Source organism: Siphateles boraxobius, unplaced genomic scaffold (assembly GCF_051911475.1).
Source record: "Siphateles boraxobius isolate OS27281-9 unplaced genomic scaffold, OSU_SipBor_1 23, whole genome shotgun sequence".
Classification (NCBI taxonomy): domain Eukaryota; kingdom Metazoa; phylum Chordata; class Actinopteri; order Cypriniformes; family Leuciscidae; genus Siphateles; species Siphateles boraxobius.
Window position 1 is genome coordinate 873075 of NW_027508844.1, and position 17850 is coordinate 890924.

Genomic DNA, 17850 nt, shown 5'->3' on the forward strand with positions numbered 1-17850 from the left:
ACACTACGGAAACTTGATTTGAAGGCAGTCCCACCTCTTCCATAATCTGCTCTGCAAGCAGTGTGACAGTCTGTAAATTCCACAAACAACAGAACAGAGGTCATTCTGCATGGCAGTCTGCCTACAGCTCCTTGGTACGATGGCCTTCACCTGTCTCAAAAGTAAGGGTTTTGTAGCATTTATATTTAAAATGCATCCACTTGTTTCCGCCCAGTTTTGAACTGAGGACCTTTTGCGTGTAAAGCAAACGTGAAAGCCACTACACTACGGAAACTTGATTTGGACAGCACCCACCTAGTGTGATTCGGCATGGCAGTCTGCCTACAGCTCCTTGACACGATGGCCTTCACCTGTCTTAAAAGTAAGGGTTTTGTAGCGAATTGCAGCATTTATATTAAACATGCCTCCACTTGTTTCCACCCAATTTTGAACTGAGGACCTTTCGCGTGTAAAGCAAACGTGATAACCACTACACTACGGAAACTTGGTTTGGATCTCATTCCCACCTCTTCTAGCGTACGCTTGTTCAAAAGCGACTGAAACTATAGACTGCCCAGTGTTTTTAACATGGCAAAAAGCTGCTAATTTCGTTGGCAGACCGAACATTTTATATTACTGTACAGGAAACCTCAATGGTCATTTGTTTTATTTTGTCCTTTTCTAAAGAGATTAAACAACAAACATCCCTGCAAGTGCACTGACCTGCTCAACAGAAAATCGCATACGAAATTTTTGCAAAAATCACCCACAGTTTCCGCCCAGTTTCGAACTGGGGACTTTTCGCGTGTGAGGCGAACGTGATAACCACTACATAACAAACACGTCTTCAGGTTGCAGACATAAATCTTTAGGTGCACGCTTATTAAAAAGCATATAAAGGAAATAAGCGCTGCACCCACCTAGCGTGCCAAAGAGTTTACATTTTCTGTCAGAATCCAACCACTGTTTCTGCTCGGTTTCGAACCGAGGACCTTTCGCGTGTTAGGCGAATGTGATGACCACTACACTACAGAAACCTATTGTGAGAGGGATGTGCTTTTTAGAAGATGGCTCCTACCCATAATCTGCCCTGCAAGCAGTGTGACAGTCTGTAAATTCCACAAACAACAGAACAGAGGTCATTCGGCACCCACCTAGTGGGTGCTTCTCATTTCTTATTTGTGCATCCTCGTTTCCTTTCCTCGCTTCCTTTCCTAGCGTCTCAGCTCCACCCCCTGTAGGTTTTGAGGGAAGGACGCAAGGAAAGAAAATGAGGACGGAGGAATCGAATGAAAGCTTTTTTTATTCATTGGAATACTTGATCACTCGCGCGTCACTTCATAGCGTCATCAGCAGCGCTCAAAGGATCTGCCCTTATGTTGTTGAAGTTTGTTTATTTAAGAAATTCATAATAAATGATAATAAAGCAAGATACCCTGTTGAAATATGTGTAATGTGTGGTTTATATAAACTGCAAAGGTAAAGTATACATTAAAACAGATTGTGATCGATGTGAAGGGGGAGGAGAATGTATACGCGCGTCACGTTTAGTCGATAAATCTCTTCCGCATAGGATACACCTGTGTATCCTCGCTCATGACTCCTCTGGAAGCCTCCTCACTCCTCGATCCTCGCCTCCTCGCGGTGCAATTAGAGAATTGAGATGTCCTTCAAGATGGCTGCGCTCGATCGGTTTCCGGGACATAGGATGGAGGACAGAGGAACGAGGAGACGAGGAGGGATATTGCGAAGCACCCAGTGTCATTCGGCATGGCAGTCTGCCTACAGCTCCTTGATACGATGGCCTTCACCTGTCTTAAAAGTAAGGGTTTTGTAGCGAATTGCAGCATTTATATTTAACATGCCTCCACTTGTTTCCACCCAATTTTGAACTGAGGACCTTTCGCGTGTAAAGCGAACGTGATAACCACTACACTACGGAAACTTGGTCTGGATCTCATTCCCACCTCTTCTAGCGTACGCTTGTTCAAAAGCGACTGAAACTATAGACTGCCCAGTGTTTTTAACATGGCAAAAAGCTGCTAATTTTGTTGGCAGACCGAACATTTTATATTACTGTACAGGAAACCTCAATGGTCATTTGTTTTATTTTTGTCCTTTTCTAAAGAGATTAAACAACAAACATCCCTGCAAGTGTACTGACCTGCTCAACAGAAAATCGCATACGAAATTTTTGCAAAAATCACCCACAGTTTCCGCCCAGTTTCAAACTGGGGACTTTTCGCGTGGGAGGCGAACGTGATAACCACTACACTACAAACACGTCTTCAGGTTGCAGACCTAAATCTTTAGGCGCACGCTTATTAAAAAGCATATAAAGGAAATGAGCGCTGCACCCACCTAGTGTGAAAAAAAGTTTAAATTTTCTGTCAGAATCCAACCACTGTTTCTGCTCGGTTTCGAACCGAGGACCTTTCGCGTGTTAGGCGAATGTGATGACCACTAAACTACAGAAACCTATTTGTGCTTTTTAGAAGATGGCTCGTTCCCATAATCTGCCCTGCAAGCAGTGTGACAGTCTGTAAATTCCACAAACAACAGAACAGAGGTCATTCGGCACCCACCTAGTGTCATTCGGCATGGCAGTCTGCCTACAGCTCCTTGTTACGATGGCCTTCACCTGTCTTAAAAGTAAGGGTTTTGAAGTGAATTGCAGCATTTATATTTAACATGCCTCCACTTGTTTCCACCCAATTTTGAACTGAGGACCTTTCGCTTGCAGTTTGCAGACATAAATCTTTAGGTGCACGCTTATTAAAAAGCATATAATGGAAATGAGCGCTGCACCCACCTAGTGTGGCAAACAGTTTAAATTTTCTGTCAGAATCCAACCACTGTTTCTACTCGGTTTCGAACCGAGGACCTTTCGCGTGTTAGGCGAACGTGATGACCACTACACTACAAAACCTCTTGATGCAGTGCATTTGCTTTTTAGAAGATGGCTCCTTCCCATAATCTGCTCTGCAAGCAGTGTGACAGTCTGTGAATTCCACAAACAACAGAAAAGAGGTCATTCGGCATGGCAGTCTGCCTACAGCTCCTTGGTACGATGGCCTTCACCTGTCTCAAAAGTAAGGGTTTTGTAGCATTTATATTTAAAATGCATCCACTTGTTTAAGCCCAGTTTTGAACTGAGGACCTTTTGCGTGTAAAGCAAACGTGATAACCACTACACTACGGAAACTTGATTTGGACGGCACCCACCTAGTGTCATTCGGCATGGCAGTCTGCCTACAGCTCCTTGGTACGATGGCCTTCACCTGTCTTAAAAGTAAGGGTTTTGTAGCGAATTGCAGCATTTATATTTAACATGCCTCCACTTGTTTCCACCCAATTTTGAACTGAGGACCTTTCGCGTGTAAAGCGAACGTGATAACCACTACACTACAGAAAAATTGGTTTGGATCTCATTCCCACCTCTTCTAGCGTACGCTTGTTCAAAAGCGACTGAAACTATAGACTGCCCAGTGTTTTTAACATGGCAAAAAGCTGCTAATTTTGTTGGCAGAACGAACATTTTATATTACTGTACAGGAAACCTCAATGGTCATTTGTTATATTTTTGTCCTTTTCTAAAGAGATTAAACAACAAACATCCCTGCAAGTATACTGACCTGCTCAACAGAAAATCGCATACGAAATTTTTGCGAAAACCACACACAGTTTCCGCCCAGTTTCGAACTGGGGACCTTTCGCGTGTGAGGCGAACGTGATAACCACTACACTACGGAAACACATCTTCAGGTGGCAGACATAAATCTTTAGGTGCACGCTTATTAAAAAGCATATAAAGGAAAGGAGCGCTGCTACCACCTAGCGTGGCAAAAAGTTTAAATTTTCTGTCAGAATCCAACCACTGTTTCTGCTCGGTTTCGAACAGAGGACCTTTTGCGTGTTAGGCGAACGTGATGAACACTACACTACAGAAACCTATTGATGAGGTACATGTGCTTTTTAGAAGATGGCTCCTTCCCATAATCTACTCTGCAAGCAGTGTGACAGTCTGTGAATTCCACAAACAACAGAACAGAGGTCATTCGGCATGGCAGTCTGCCTACAGCTCCTGGGTACGATGGCCTTCACCTGTCTTAAATGTAAGGGTTTTGTATCGAATTGCAGCATTTATATTTAACATGCCTCCACTTGTTTCCGCCCAGTTTTGAACTGAAGACCTTTGCGTGTAAAGCGAACGTGATATCATGGCATGTGCTTTTTAGAAGATGGCTCCTTCCCATAATCTACTCTGCAAGCAGTGTGACAGTCTGTGAATTCCACAAACAACAGAACAGAGGTCATTCGGCATGGCAGTCTGCCTACAGCTCCTTGGTACGATGGCCTTCACCTGTCTCAAAAGCAAGGGTTTTGTAGCGAATTGGAGCATTACATTTAAAATGCCTCCACTTGTTTCCAACCAATTTTGAACTGAGGACCTTTCGCGTGTAAAGCAAACGTGATAACCACTACACTACGGAAACTTGGTTTGGAGCTCATTCCCACCACTTCTAGCGTACGCTTGTTCAAAAGCGACTGAAACTAGACTGCCCAGTGTTTTTAACATGGCAAAAAGCTGCTAATTTTGTTGGCCGAACATTTTATATTACTGTACAGGAAACCTCAATGGTCATTTGTTTTATTTTTGTCCTTTTCTAAAGAGATTAAACAACAAACATCCCTGCAAGTGTACTGACCTGCTCAACAGAAAATCGGATACGAAATTTTTGCAAAAATCACCCACAGTTTCCGCCCAGTTTCAAACTGGGGACTTTTCGCGTGTGAGGCGAACGTGATAACCACTACACTACAAACACGTCTTCAGGTTGCAGACATAAATCTTTAGGTGCACGCTTATTAAAAAGCATATAAAGGAAATGAGCGCTGCACCCACCTAACGTGCCAAAGAGTTTAAATTTTCTGTCAGAATCCAACCACTGTTTCTAGTCGGTTTTGAACCGAGGACCTTTCGCGTGTTAGGCGAATGTGATGACCACTACACTACAGAAACCTATTGTTGAGAGGGATGTGCTTTTTAGAAGATGGCTCCTTCCCATTATCTGCCCTGCAAGCAGTGTGACAGTCTGTAAATTCCACAAACAACAGAACAAAGGTCATTCGGCACCCACCTAGTGTCATTCGGCATGGCAGTCTGCCTACAGCTCCTTGATACGATGGCCTTCACCTGTCTTAAAAGTAAGGGTTTTGTAGCGAATTGCAGCATTTGTATTTAACATGCCTCCACTTGTTTCCACCCAATTTTGTATTGAGGACCTTTCACGTGTAAAGCAAACGTGATAACCACTACACTACGGAAACTTGGTTGGGATCTCATTCCAACCTCTTCTAGCGTACGCTTGTTCAAAAGCGACTGAAACTATAGACTGCCCAGTGTTTTTAAGATGGCAAAAAGCTGCTAATTTTGTTGGCAGACCGAACATTTTATATTACTGTACAGGAAACCTCAATGGTCATTTGTTTTCTTTTTGTCCTTTTCTAAAGAGATTAAACCACAAACATCCCTGCAAGTGTACTGACCTGCTCAACAGAAAATCGCATACGAAATTTTTGCAAAAACCACCCTTAGTTTCCGCCCAGTTTCGAACTGGGGACCTTTCGCGTGTGAGGCGAACGTGATAAGCACTACACTACGGAAACACGTCTTCATGTTGCAGACATAAATCTTTAGGTGCACGCTTATTAAAAAGCATATAAAGGAAATGAGCACTGCTACCACCTAGCGTGGCAAACAGTTTAAATATTCTGTCAGAATCCAACCACTGTTTCTGCTCGGTTTCGAACAGAGGACCTTTCGCGTGTTAGGCGAATGTGATGACCACTACACTACAGAAACCTATTGATGAGGTGCATGTGCTTTTTAGAAGATGGCTCCTTCCCATAATCTGCTCTGCAAGCAGTGTGACAGTTTGTGAATTCCACAAACAACAGAACAGAGGTCATTCGGCACCCACCTAGTGTCATTCGGCATGGCAGTCTGCCTACAGCTCCTTGGTACCATGGCCTTCACCTGTCTCAAAAGTAAGGGTTTTGTAGCGAATTGCAGCATTTATATTTAAAACGCATCCACTTGTTTCCGCCCAGTTTTGAACTGAGGACCTTTCGCGTGTAAAGCAAACGTGATAACCACTAAACTTCCGAAACTTGATTTGGACGTCAGTCCCACCGCTTCTGGGGTACGCTTGTTCAAAAGCGACTGAAACTATAGACTGCCCAGTGTTTTAAAAATGGCAAAAAGCTGCTAATTTTGTTTTGCAGACCAAACATTTTTTATTACTGTACAGGAAACCTCAACGGTCATTTGTTTTATTTTTGTCCTTTTCTAAAGAGATTAAACCACAAACATCCCTGGAAGTGTACTGACCTGCTCAACAGAAAATCGCATACGGAATTTTTGCAAAAACCACCCACTGTTTCCACCCAGTTTCGAACTTGGGACCTTTCGCGTGTGAGGCGAACGTGATAACCTCCGCACTACGGAAACACGTCTTCAGGTGGCCTAGGATTTTTGCTTCAAAATGATCTGAAAATCATCCTTCCAAATCATTCACATAAAACAATACATTGATTTAAATTTAGTAAAACACTTTTTGTTTGGAAAGGCAATATGCGAAATGGGCGTGACTCATGTATAATGGTCTGATTCACACCTGTGAAGACAAAAGACCTGCTTAATGAGCCGCATAATGAGCCTTCCACAGGTGTGTCACTGAGCCACAAGAAAGAATACAAGGACACAAGAAAAGAAATGTGTATATATACTACAAAATTGGTTCACAGTTGGAAACATCTATAAAAAATAGTATTTTTCCACTTGTATTTTTGCTTGCAAATTGTATAATATCCAAGGTGAACATTTCTAGTAATTGTGTAGTTAATTCTCATACTGTATTTTCAGAAAGTTTTGAATATGTATCCTCTCCCCAAATTTGTCACTAATAAAACACAATACAAATAATTTGAAGAGAAGGCTTATATTGACCTTTTAAGATTTTGTTTACATCTACCTTGTAAATATATTATTTGCTATTTTATTAAAAAGGTTACAATTACAGCAACAATTAAAATAACAATATTTCAAGTGTAATATTTCTTTGTAAAAACTAAAGTGTACATTTTATCATACATATTTCAAATTTAAGGATTCATTAGTTTGAATAAAGCCTACATTGGAACAAACACTATAATAGCATCCTAGTTGATGACTTTATTTTTGACAAAACAAACATAGCCTAATATATTTAACATTTGAGCAGAAATTGGTGAACAAAAGCTTATTCAATGTGGCAGTAGTCTATAGTTTAGGCTACAGTAAACAGTTAATAATCTATTTAAAACTAGTCAACAAAATGTTGTCTTTCATATTTCTTCTGTAACATAGGCATATTGTTTGTTGTTTTTATGATAGCCTATATTAGGGCATATAAATATTAATTTGCAGTTTAATACGTTGCTAATACAAAGACATTTTAACGTTATTTCAACCTATTTCAGTCGATTTTCACTCATCTCAGTATAGCAATAGGGTTTGGTAAAAACTGTTCAGTTCATTCATTCACACACGCGATTCATATTTAAACAGTCTTTTTGCAGTTTACATACACTATGATATCGCGATTAGAACAATAATAAAAAAACTTACTTCTCAGATGGATATTTCATATTTCTTTGTAAAAACTAAATTATACATTTTATCATACATATTTCAAAGTTAAGGATTCATTAGTTTGAATAAAGCATACATTGGAACAAACACTATAATAGCATCCTACTTGATGACTTTATTTTTGACAAAACAAACATAGCCTAATATATAACATTTGAGCAGAAATTGGTGAACAAAAGCTTATTCAATGTGGCAGTAGCATATTTTACATTAAACAGTTAATAATCTATCAAAAACTAGTCAACAAAATGTTGTCTTTCATATTTCGTCTGTAACATAGGCATATCGTTTGTTGTTTTTATGAGCCTATATTAGGGCATACATTTTAATTTGCAGTTTAATACGTTGCTAATACAAAGACATTTTAACGTTATTTCAACATATTTCAGTCGATTTTCACTCATCTCAGTATAGCAATAGGGTTTGGTAAAAACTGTTCAGTTCATTCATTCACACACAGACGCGATTCATATTTAAACAGTCTTTTTGCGGTTTACATACACTATGATATCGCGATTAGAACAATAATAATAAAGAACTTACTTATCAGATGGATCCGTTGCTCCTCGGAATGAAAAAAAAACAGCACATGTTCTGAGGTAAATGTCCCAGGATTACTCCTCACACAGCCTCGCAAGAAGAAATAGTAGGCTACATTAATCTGATGATTACATTTGTTGTGTTATCGCGTTTATGAGGGGCGTTGACACTTTGCATGTGTTGCTTCAGATCATTTGCGTTTGAATACCGCGCGCTCTCCGTGGGCGTGTCAGATTAGCAGAATAATGAGCTAAGAGAACGATAATGAGATCGGCTGACACCTCTCTCTTTTTTAATAGATTACATAAACAGAGAATATTTATTTTAGTTTTGAATTAGATATTTTAAAAGTACAAACTTAAATGATTATAAAGATATATTGCTCGTGCTTGTGTGAATAGTATTCGCTGAGCTTTGTTTAAGTTTAGAGACGTGCACCAGAAAAAAATTTAACGGAGACAGAGAGGCAGAAAGCACACCCTGTTTATTTTCTTCATTTTACAAAAGCACACGGTTTTGATGTTAATGTGAGTGTACACAAAAAAAGAAGACCCTCTATAGTTTATAATCATGTATTGATTTTATTTATATGACGTAAAATGACGGAGTATTTTAAGTCTATGTTGCTGCTATGTGGAAAAAAAACGACCCAAGAGAGTTAAAAAGCGTATAAAGGAAATGAGCGCTACACTCACCTAGCGTGGCAAACAGTATAAATTTTCTGTCAGACCCCAACCACTGTTTCTGCTCGGTTTCAAACCGAGGACCTTTCGCGAGTTAGGCGAATGTGATGACCACTACACTACAGAAACCTATTGATGAGATGGATGTGCTTTTTAGAAGATGGCTCCTTCCCATAATCTGCCCTGCAAGCAGTGTGAGTAGTTATAACCATTCGGCTTATGTCAAAATGATTTATGACCCTATGATTGACAGGTGGGCGGGGCTAACCTTTGACCTTCCGGAGGGTGTTCCGGAGGTCCTTTGATGTAGGGATTAACCTTTGACCTTCCGGAGGGGTTGTTCCGGAGGTCGCTTAATTTAGGGATTAACCTTTGACCTATCGATCGATCAAGTTGACAGTTGTCTTTACCCTATTGACCTTTGTATGATATATGAAGTGGCCAGTTGTCTTTGCCAGTTGTCTTTGCCCCATTGATTTTGACCTATTGACCCCGGGGGGAAATAACTTCTTGGTGTGGGAAATCCCCTCCGTGTCGGGGTGAGAAAATAATTTTTCTAATGTCGCATATAGATTAGAATAGATTAGAATTACAAAAGTAAAATCATCTTACCGTTTCACTATGATGAAGAATTGGATTAAAGTTGACAGTCTCCGCACTGTGTGTGTGTGCGTCTGTCTGTGAGTGTGTGCGTGTCATCCGATATCCTGGGATTCCTGAGCACGCTATATAAATAGGGACTGTGTGTTGTAGCTAGACCAGAAAGAGAACCATGAGCTACATGAGCATGGATGGTTCATCCTCCCCTAAAACCCCAGAGATGGCGCTGACCAGCAAGATGATGGAAAGTCTGACTATGGCACCGAGAAAGGCCATTGGACACGTCCGTTTGACAAACTTTCTCCATGAAACTTCGGAATGGACTCAAGCTGAATATATGATGTGTAGTAACCGTGTATTCGGGTACAAATTTCATAAACCCTCACGAATTGTTATACTCTACACCGCCGACGGCGTGGGTGAGTTTCAGCCTGGGGAAGATCCGTGTGTTGTATTTCCTGAAAAAGACTGGACTCTATTTTACACGTTTGTCTGGAAGGATCTGCACGACATCGGCGAAGAGCCTTTGTACACTGCCGAGTGGGACGGTGTAAGCCCAAACACCCGGTACCGTGTGGTAGGTGACCATACTAAAAAGAAGCCGAATGATTCTGTCTACATATTCTGCTGTAAAGACAAGACAAAGCTAGACAGCACTCGATCAGGAGTTATCCGGCCTAACGAGCATCACGATCTGTACGAAATGCAATTTGTGTTCAATTGGTGCGATCTGAATCTGCTGACTAGTGTTTTTTCAGCCATCAACAAAATGTTCAAATGGTGTGACCTGCACGACGGATACAACAAAATCAAAGTGCAGCTGTTCCACCCCGAGAGATGCGCGCGCAGCAGTTCGTTTACTAAGCCATCCACGCCCATTCACTACAGTCATCCTAAAGCTCGACTGTCAGACCCTCCCAAGCGTCTTTATAAACCGTGGTTAAAATTCTAGAACGTTCCGCCCTCTTCTACAACCTCATAAATTCCAGCGACCAGACCCTCCCGAGCAAACACATATAAACCATGGCTGAAGACGGAGGTCCAGAACCCACACACGTGTGCAGCTGCGGTATCTCTTTCGGCAGCATTCTCGACCCTGACGATAGCGTGACCGACCATATTCTGACCGACGACGCCGGACCATCGGGTCTCCACAAAGACTGGCCCCCGGCCAAAACTACCAGACGTCGCATAGCCTTGGCACCGTGCTTTGAAAACGACTGGGCTCAGACTAAAAATACCAAACGTCGCTTAGACTGGGATTTGGAGATCGAGTGCGACTGCGCTTGCACTAAACCTTCACCACCATCCAACAAAAAGCTTGGATCTCACAACCTGACTTACGAGTCCGACGGACGCAACGACCCCGATGCTAAACCCAATTTAGATGCTACAGACGGATGTTTCGGCGACGTTGGATTCAAAATCATAAAAGCAGCGGTCGTGGTGCTGTTGCAACATCTCATTGGTGATAAGCTCAAGGAGGAATGTGAGGGGTGTGCGATTGATCATCCTAGCCAGCTGCAGCATTCCTGCCTGTTTGACCCTCCCAACTACTTCTTCGACACACACTTTGATGAACTGTCAGGCAAGCTGTTTAAACCCAATTTTCATACCATCATTACTATTATCCTCAACCGGTGTGGGTTAAAATCTCGACCCCACCGTATACAAGGAACAGTCGGGGGTATTCTGCATGAATTAAAAGACAAACCATTCATCACAGCCAAGCTAGAAGAAATCAGGGGGAGACTTCTGGACAAACCCTGCAAGGAGATCATCTACGACGTCGTTGATCTCTGGGAAGGTCTCTCCATCGTGAATGGGGAGTGACCAAACCTCCTCCGACATGGGCGTTGTGGGGAGTATAACACACTTTATAGCATCCATGTTTAAAGATCATTACAAAGACCAGATCATCGGTCTTATGAACAAGATTATTGAGGACGCATCCGATTCCCCGTTTGAAATTTTACGTGATGATGACGACAGTACACGTGAGACCAATCTCAAGAAAATGATGATAAATGTAAGAGGTCTGGGTCGTAACAATACATGGTGCTCTATGATCTCCGCATGTCTTGACGATGACGAACAAGTATTCTATGTGATAAAACAGGTTCTCGATTGGCTGTACGGTTCACAGTCTGACATCGGTGTCTATGATACGTTATCCATGTTCACGTTTGTAGTTGATGTATGTATCCATTTGGTCAAAAAGTCAAAGGGGTTAGACACTGATGATGAGGAGATGGTCGAACGTCGTCAATTGATTAACAACGTCGACCAAATTATTGAACTGTTTACCGATTATGTCCTAAACAGAAACATGTTTGTGTTCCGCGACTTTTTATTCTGGCTAGATTGTGATTAGATTGTTGTATTATATCCGTTTTACTTAGACTGTAACGTCATTATATCCATTTTTTTACTATGTTGTATTATATTCATTTTAACCTTGAGTGTGCATGTAGCATGATTATATCCATTTTTACTTAATGTTTGTTGTATTATATTCATTTTTTTTACCTAGCGTGTACAGACATGTCATTATAACCATTTTTACTTAGCCTGTATATTCTGTAACGTCATTATATCCATATTTTTTTAATAAAAGATTGATTCAAATCATCCGTACCTCTCATTCTTTCACAGCGGGTGAAACATCATCATCATCATGTCCGAGCTCATGAAAAAGGCTTATTATACACCGTCCAACCCAGGTTCTTTAGGGGGTAAAAAACGATTAAAAGATGCCGTCTTAAAAGATAGCGGAGTCCGCCTAAGCGATAAACAGGTTTCAGAATGGCTGGCTGGTGAGGATGCTTACACATTACACAAAACAGCGCCGATAAAATACAAACGAAATAGGGTGGTTGTATATGGAATCGATACTCAGTTCCAGGCTGATCTGGTCGACATGACCGCTTATGCCAAGGATAATGACGGTCATAAATATCTGCTGACCTGCGTGGACGTTTTCACCAAACACGCGTGGACCAGGGTGTTGAAGAATAAGAGCGGGGTTGAGGTTACCAAAGCGTTCGAGTCTATACTCGAAGAGGGGCGTGTCCCACAGAAATTGCAGACGGATCAGGGGAAGGAATTTTTTAACAAACATTTTCAAAATCTCATGAAAAAGCATGACATTAATCATTCGCTACCGCTACCGATTTGAAAGCCAGCGTCGTTGAACGATTTAATAGAACGTTAAAAAGTCGCATGTGGAGATTTTTAACGGCTACCAATTCACGACGATACATAGATGTTTTACAGGACATTATTCAAGGGTACAATACCAGTTATCATCGCAGTATCAGAATGAGACCCGTGGACGTCAGCAGAGTCAATGAGGGTCAAGTGTTTCAAAACTTGTATGGGGATGTAAAGAAGAATAAGACCGAGAAACCCGTATTAAAGTTCAAAGTCGGCGACGTCGTCAGGATTTCTAAAGTGAGAGGTCCGTTTGCCAAAGGTTATGAGCAGAACTACACAGAAGAGTTTTTCACTGTATCCTCATGTATCCCGCGCCAACCCCCGGTCTACAGACTCAGCGATTATGACGGCGAAGTCCTTGAAGGGGTTTTTTATGAAAAAGAGCTGCAAAAAATAATTGTGAGTAAAAACAAATCTTTTAAGGTGGAAAAGATTTTAGGTCAGAAAAAACAAGGCAAATCTACGCTTGTTTTAGTGAAATGGCTAGGATGGCCTTCAAAATTCAACAGCTATGTAGATAAAAAAACTGTGGTGGACTTGCAATCTCCTTAAAACGCATCGACCATAACGGATGAGATCATACCATCATGGACGAGCACGGGTTCTACGTCACGCTACCATGCAATGCATCGTCGTGGGTTTACCCCCAAAATCGAATATCCAGCTATACAACCAGACTACCAAAAGCTATAAGCTTGAAAGGACCCTGGCAAGTCGGACTAGTCGAAATCGAATATCCTAGAAGTTGGTATAGCTTTAACGACAAAGAAGGATATTTCACCCTAAACATTGCATCGGATGGTGATACGGTTAAAAAAAACACAGCGAAGCAATTAAACATAGCTGGAGGGTACTACCCGAATATTCGCGCCATCGTACGTGTTATAAATCAACTTATCCTAAATCATGGGGTATTGACTCATGATGAAATAAAAAACAAACTGTTTCTGGTGGCAAAACCCAACGTTTCACTCTACTTCCGAGGGAGACTCGGCATTATTTTAGGATTAGCGAAAGGCGGGTATCTCGGACAATCGAGCTACGATAAAGAAACAGATTTGACGAAAACCATTATGATGTACGCCCCCCATAAATGCGACATCAACGCAGGGTTCTACACACTCTACGTCTACACGGACATTATCCAATATCAAGTGGTCGGCGATTCTCACGTACCCCTTTTGAGATGCGTACATATATCGGGTAAAACCAACGAGACGGTCATTGCTAGATACGACAAGCCGCATTACGCATCGATCGCCAAGGATCACATCACTGACATCACCATAGAGGTTAAGGACGATCAAAACAAACCGGTACCCTTCACTTACGGGAAAGTCATCGTAAAACTACACTTTAAACCAAAAAATGAATTATCATTATAGACCTAGAGAGAGTCCGGACTATGTCGCCTACTATCAAAACCAAGCCGGGGGAGCTTTACCGGGTTATGCCGGGGGAGGGGTTATGTATGGTAGCGGCTTAGGGGGTATTTTTAGAGGTCTGTTCAGGATGGCCGTACCTCTGTTAAAAAGATGCTTCAGCATTGCAAAGCCCCACCTAAAATCGGCTGCTAAAAATATAGTATCCGACGTCTTCTCAAATGTATTGATGCGTTCCCACGACAATGATGCTAAAGCTCAAGGCGGATCTGGTCTGATGGTCATGGCACGTAAGAGAACGTCCAAACCTCCCGGTGTGAGAAGGCGTGGTCAATCGGGGGTGAAAAGGAAGAAAACAACACATGTATCAAACAAACGCTCACTCGTACGTAGAAAGCGCAAGAAGACTGTTAGGCGAAACGCGTCGGTCAAGAGAGGGGTAAAAACCATATTCTAACATGGCGTTACTGCATCGTATGTCGGGAGAGTGCATCAAGTCCGAGCTGGACTTATTTACGGTACCTCTGACACAGACCATCATCGAGAAAAACAGCTATTTAGAAGTAGCTCCGTTATCGGCCCTTTCGCCCTCTGCCCCGATAGAGTTTTTTATCGCGGGAAACGGGGATGATTATATGGATCTCAATAACACCATGCTCTATCTGCGGGTGAAAATCACGCAGCCTGACGGAGACGATATCCCGCATCCGGCTAGGGTTGGACTCATTAACTACCCGGGCGCTACAATATTTTCGCAAGTCGACATAACCCTGGGTGATCGCCTGATATCTCAAAGCTCAAGCACCTATCCTTATCGCTGTATCATAGAGAGTCTGCTCAACTACGGTAAGGATACGTTGGAATCTCTGTTCTCCACATCGTTGTTTCACAAAGATTCGGCGGGTCAGATGGATGTGCATGACCCCCCTGGCAATAACGCGGGACTGACAAAGAGGGCGACCTATACCAGCCGGAGCAGGGAGGTGGAACTGTTTACCCCCATACACGCCGATATATTCTTCCAGGAGAAACTTTTACTGAATGGGGTGGATGTTAAGTTGCGATTTATTCGAGCAAAAGATGAATTCTGCCTGATGAGGGGCGACGACATTGCTTACAAATTAAATATAACGGCGGCATCCCTATTTGTCAAGAAAGTGTCTGTATCACCCCCGGTGAGACTGGCTCACGCACAGGCGTTACTGTCAACAACGGCCAAGTACGCCGTCGACAGGGTCTGTCTAAAAACGTTCTCAATCCCTACTGGGTCTCGTGTTCTGAATCAAGAAAATCTGTTTTTAGGAACATTGCCAAAGTCTATCATCATCGCCATGGTCGACAACGATGCATTCACTGGATCCTACACAAAAAATCCATTTGCGTTCAAACATTACAATCTGGAGTTCTTAGCCGTCTACGTCGACTCTCAGCAATTCCCCGCTAAACCTCTACAACCTAATTTCGAAGCCGGTGTGGCGGCGCGTGAATTTTATCAGCTTTCGATGGCGACCGGTAGACACCTTAAAGACCGCGCACTCTGTATCGACAGTAACGATTTCATAAACGGATACACGCTTTATGCGTTTAACCTCACCCCGGATGAAGAGTGTGGCCAGCACATTTCGCTCATCAAGTCCGGAAATATCAGAGTCGAAGCTCGTTTCAGACAACCGCTGCCAAATACCGTTAACTTAATCATTTACGCCGTTTTTGATTCTCTCATTGAAGTGTCTAACCGCAGACAGGTGCTGATCGATTACTATTGAGAGATGAACACGCTTCAACTCACAGCTATCGTGGATAAAATGACGTGCAGAACACATTTTCTTGGGGTTCTACCGAGCGATCAACTACCCAAAAAACCTGTGAGGACCTTACCTGCGATGGGGATCATTAACACCGACCCCGCTCGGCTACCCGGTGAGCATGTGATAGCCGTTTATTTACCCGAAGAGGGGCCCGCTTGTTTTTTCGACAGCTTTGGCAATCCACCCAACAGCACCCGCTTCCCAACCAGCATCGATCACTTTCTAGCGACCAACCACCCCCAAGTATTATATTCCGACAGACAAGTCCAGGATTATTCATCCAATACCTGTGGGGAGCACTGTTTGTTTTTTCTATATCATTTAACTAAAGGTTGTGACTATGACCGTGTGTTGAAACTATACACCGACGATTATATTAAAAATGATAAAATGGTATCCCTATTTGTGAAGAGATTAAGAACGCATGTGTGTAATGATAAAATGTCATCCTGTGTGCAAACGTGTTTGATCTATAAATAAAAAATCTTAAAACATTTTATTTTTTATCGTCTTTATTTAATCGTAAGATACATTCGTTAAAATTCCAACCATTGCCTCGGATCACCGGTCGATATTTTAAACACAGAGTCTTTCGGAGTCCTGTAGCATGAATATTTCCGTGCCTTTTTATAAGGTCTAACATCGGGTGTGGTGGCGGGGGTGGCGGGTTTACTCTTTAGAGATTTAATCACGCTCCTGACCTGTTGATTCGGCACTGTAGAAAAAGGAATGTTTAACTCGCCAAAAGCCTGTAGAAACTCCGTCCATCCCAGAGGTCTCCGGTCATCCCGAACCTTTTGGGGGGCCGTCACATTTTTTAACAAATCAACCATGTGTGAACCTGGTACGACTTTACCCTTGAACACAAACTCCCCCGATTCGTTCCACCCGCTTAGTCCTTTAGCTTTAGACATCTTGTCTAATATGTATCTACTGTTTTTCACGCTTCTCGAAGGGACATTCTTCAGCACTTCGTCCTCCACAGCCCCCTCAGCAACACCGTCTTCAACATTAGCAGTGCGGGGAGCGGCTGGCGTTTGCGCATCTTTAGGCTCAGGGTCACTATGGGGTAACGAGAGGGTTAAAACCCCGCTCTCACGATCCCCTTGTCTAACGATGGTCAAAAACCTGCTTAGGGTATTGGTGTAAAGTTTGGCTTTTTCGTACGGATTCAAACCGGTGCGATGTAAAATATTTCTTATGGCACCGTCCAAATCGTTTTCCACAGTCTGTTGAATGTTCTCGCGTACATTCTCAGTTTTCATCTTATCCAGCTGATGCTGCGGGACTAAATACATCTTCTCAGCGTATTCCATCCTATCGATTGGCTATCAAGCTTGTCAGGAACGGGACGGCGACGCTTAATAAAGGTAAAAGGAAGCCGCCCTTTTGGTTGATGACTCGTTTCTTGGCCGCTATGCCAATTTTTTTATCGGCCACAAATTTGATTTCCGCTTTTCTCTTTTTCAGTTTTTGGTACTGCTGGCGATTGACCGGGATCGTGCCGTAGAGGATGTTTAGCGCCAATTCGCACAGCGATAAAATGAATTCGTCGGACACCGATTGTAAAATAACACGTCGTTGTTTAGGAGACGCTTTATGTAGCAGTTTTAACACCGGCAGATGTTTACAAAGTCTGGCGGACATGACGATTTATCACGTTCTTCTTTTTTTCGGGATATAAACCACTTGACGGTCGGACAGCAATCCTGTTCTGAGACGGTACTGCTCCGGAGTTTTAGCTTTATAGTCTATCAATAGGTATCCGAAAGATCGGTTGACCGCGTCGTGATAACATTCCATAAAGTATTTTGTGTTTCCCGGGTACATTTGTCGTCCTAGCATCGCTACCTGATTGACGTCCCTGGGGTTTTTAAACAAAATCATATAATTGGCGTTTAAGCTGATGGTTCGACTGGACTTACCCTGTGCAAATAAATTTTGCA

General features: G+C 42.4%; 1 protein-coding gene and 7 non-coding genes across 8 annotated transcripts; 1 reads left to right on the forward strand and 7 right to left on the reverse strand.

Annotated features, from left to right (window-relative positions):
• Positions 1–201: 201 nt before the first annotated feature.
• On the reverse strand, positions 202–274 carry trnav-uac (transfer RNA valine (anticodon UAC)). Its single transcript has one exon. It is a non-coding gene; the product is annotated as a tRNA-Val (tRNA).
• Positions 275–943: 669 nt separating this feature from the next.
• On the reverse strand, positions 944–1016 carry trnav-aac (transfer RNA valine (anticodon AAC)). The gene has a single exon. It is a non-coding gene; the product is annotated as a tRNA-Val (tRNA).
• An 835-nt stretch (positions 1017–1851) lies between these two features.
• trnav-uac (transfer RNA valine (anticodon UAC)) lies at positions 1852–1924 on the reverse strand. Its single transcript has one exon. It is a non-coding gene; the product is annotated as a tRNA-Val (tRNA).
• Positions 1925–2384: 460 nt separating this feature from the next.
• trnav-aac (transfer RNA valine (anticodon AAC)) lies at positions 2385–2457 on the reverse strand. The gene has a single exon. It is a non-coding gene; the product is annotated as a tRNA-Val (tRNA).
• Positions 2458–3661: 1204 nt separating this feature from the next.
• trnav-cac (transfer RNA valine (anticodon CAC)) lies at positions 3662–3734 on the reverse strand. The gene has a single exon. It is a non-coding gene; the product is annotated as a tRNA-Val (tRNA).
• Positions 3735–4929: 1195 nt separating this feature from the next.
• Positions 4930–5002, reverse strand: trnav-aac (transfer RNA valine (anticodon AAC)). Its single transcript has one exon. It is a non-coding gene; the product is annotated as a tRNA-Val (tRNA).
• Positions 5003–5576: 574 nt separating this feature from the next.
• Positions 5577–5649, reverse strand: trnav-cac (transfer RNA valine (anticodon CAC)). Its single transcript has one exon. It is a non-coding gene; the product is annotated as a tRNA-Val (tRNA).
• Positions 5650–14554: 8905 nt separating this feature from the next.
• Positions 14555–15862, forward strand: LOC143747605 (uncharacterized protein F54H12.2-like). Its single transcript, XM_077240429.1, has one exon. It carries the CDS (start codon positions 14555–14557, stop codon positions 15860–15862), a length of 1308 nt encoding a protein of 435 aa, XP_077096544.1.
• Positions 15863–17850: the final 1988 nt, after the last annotated feature.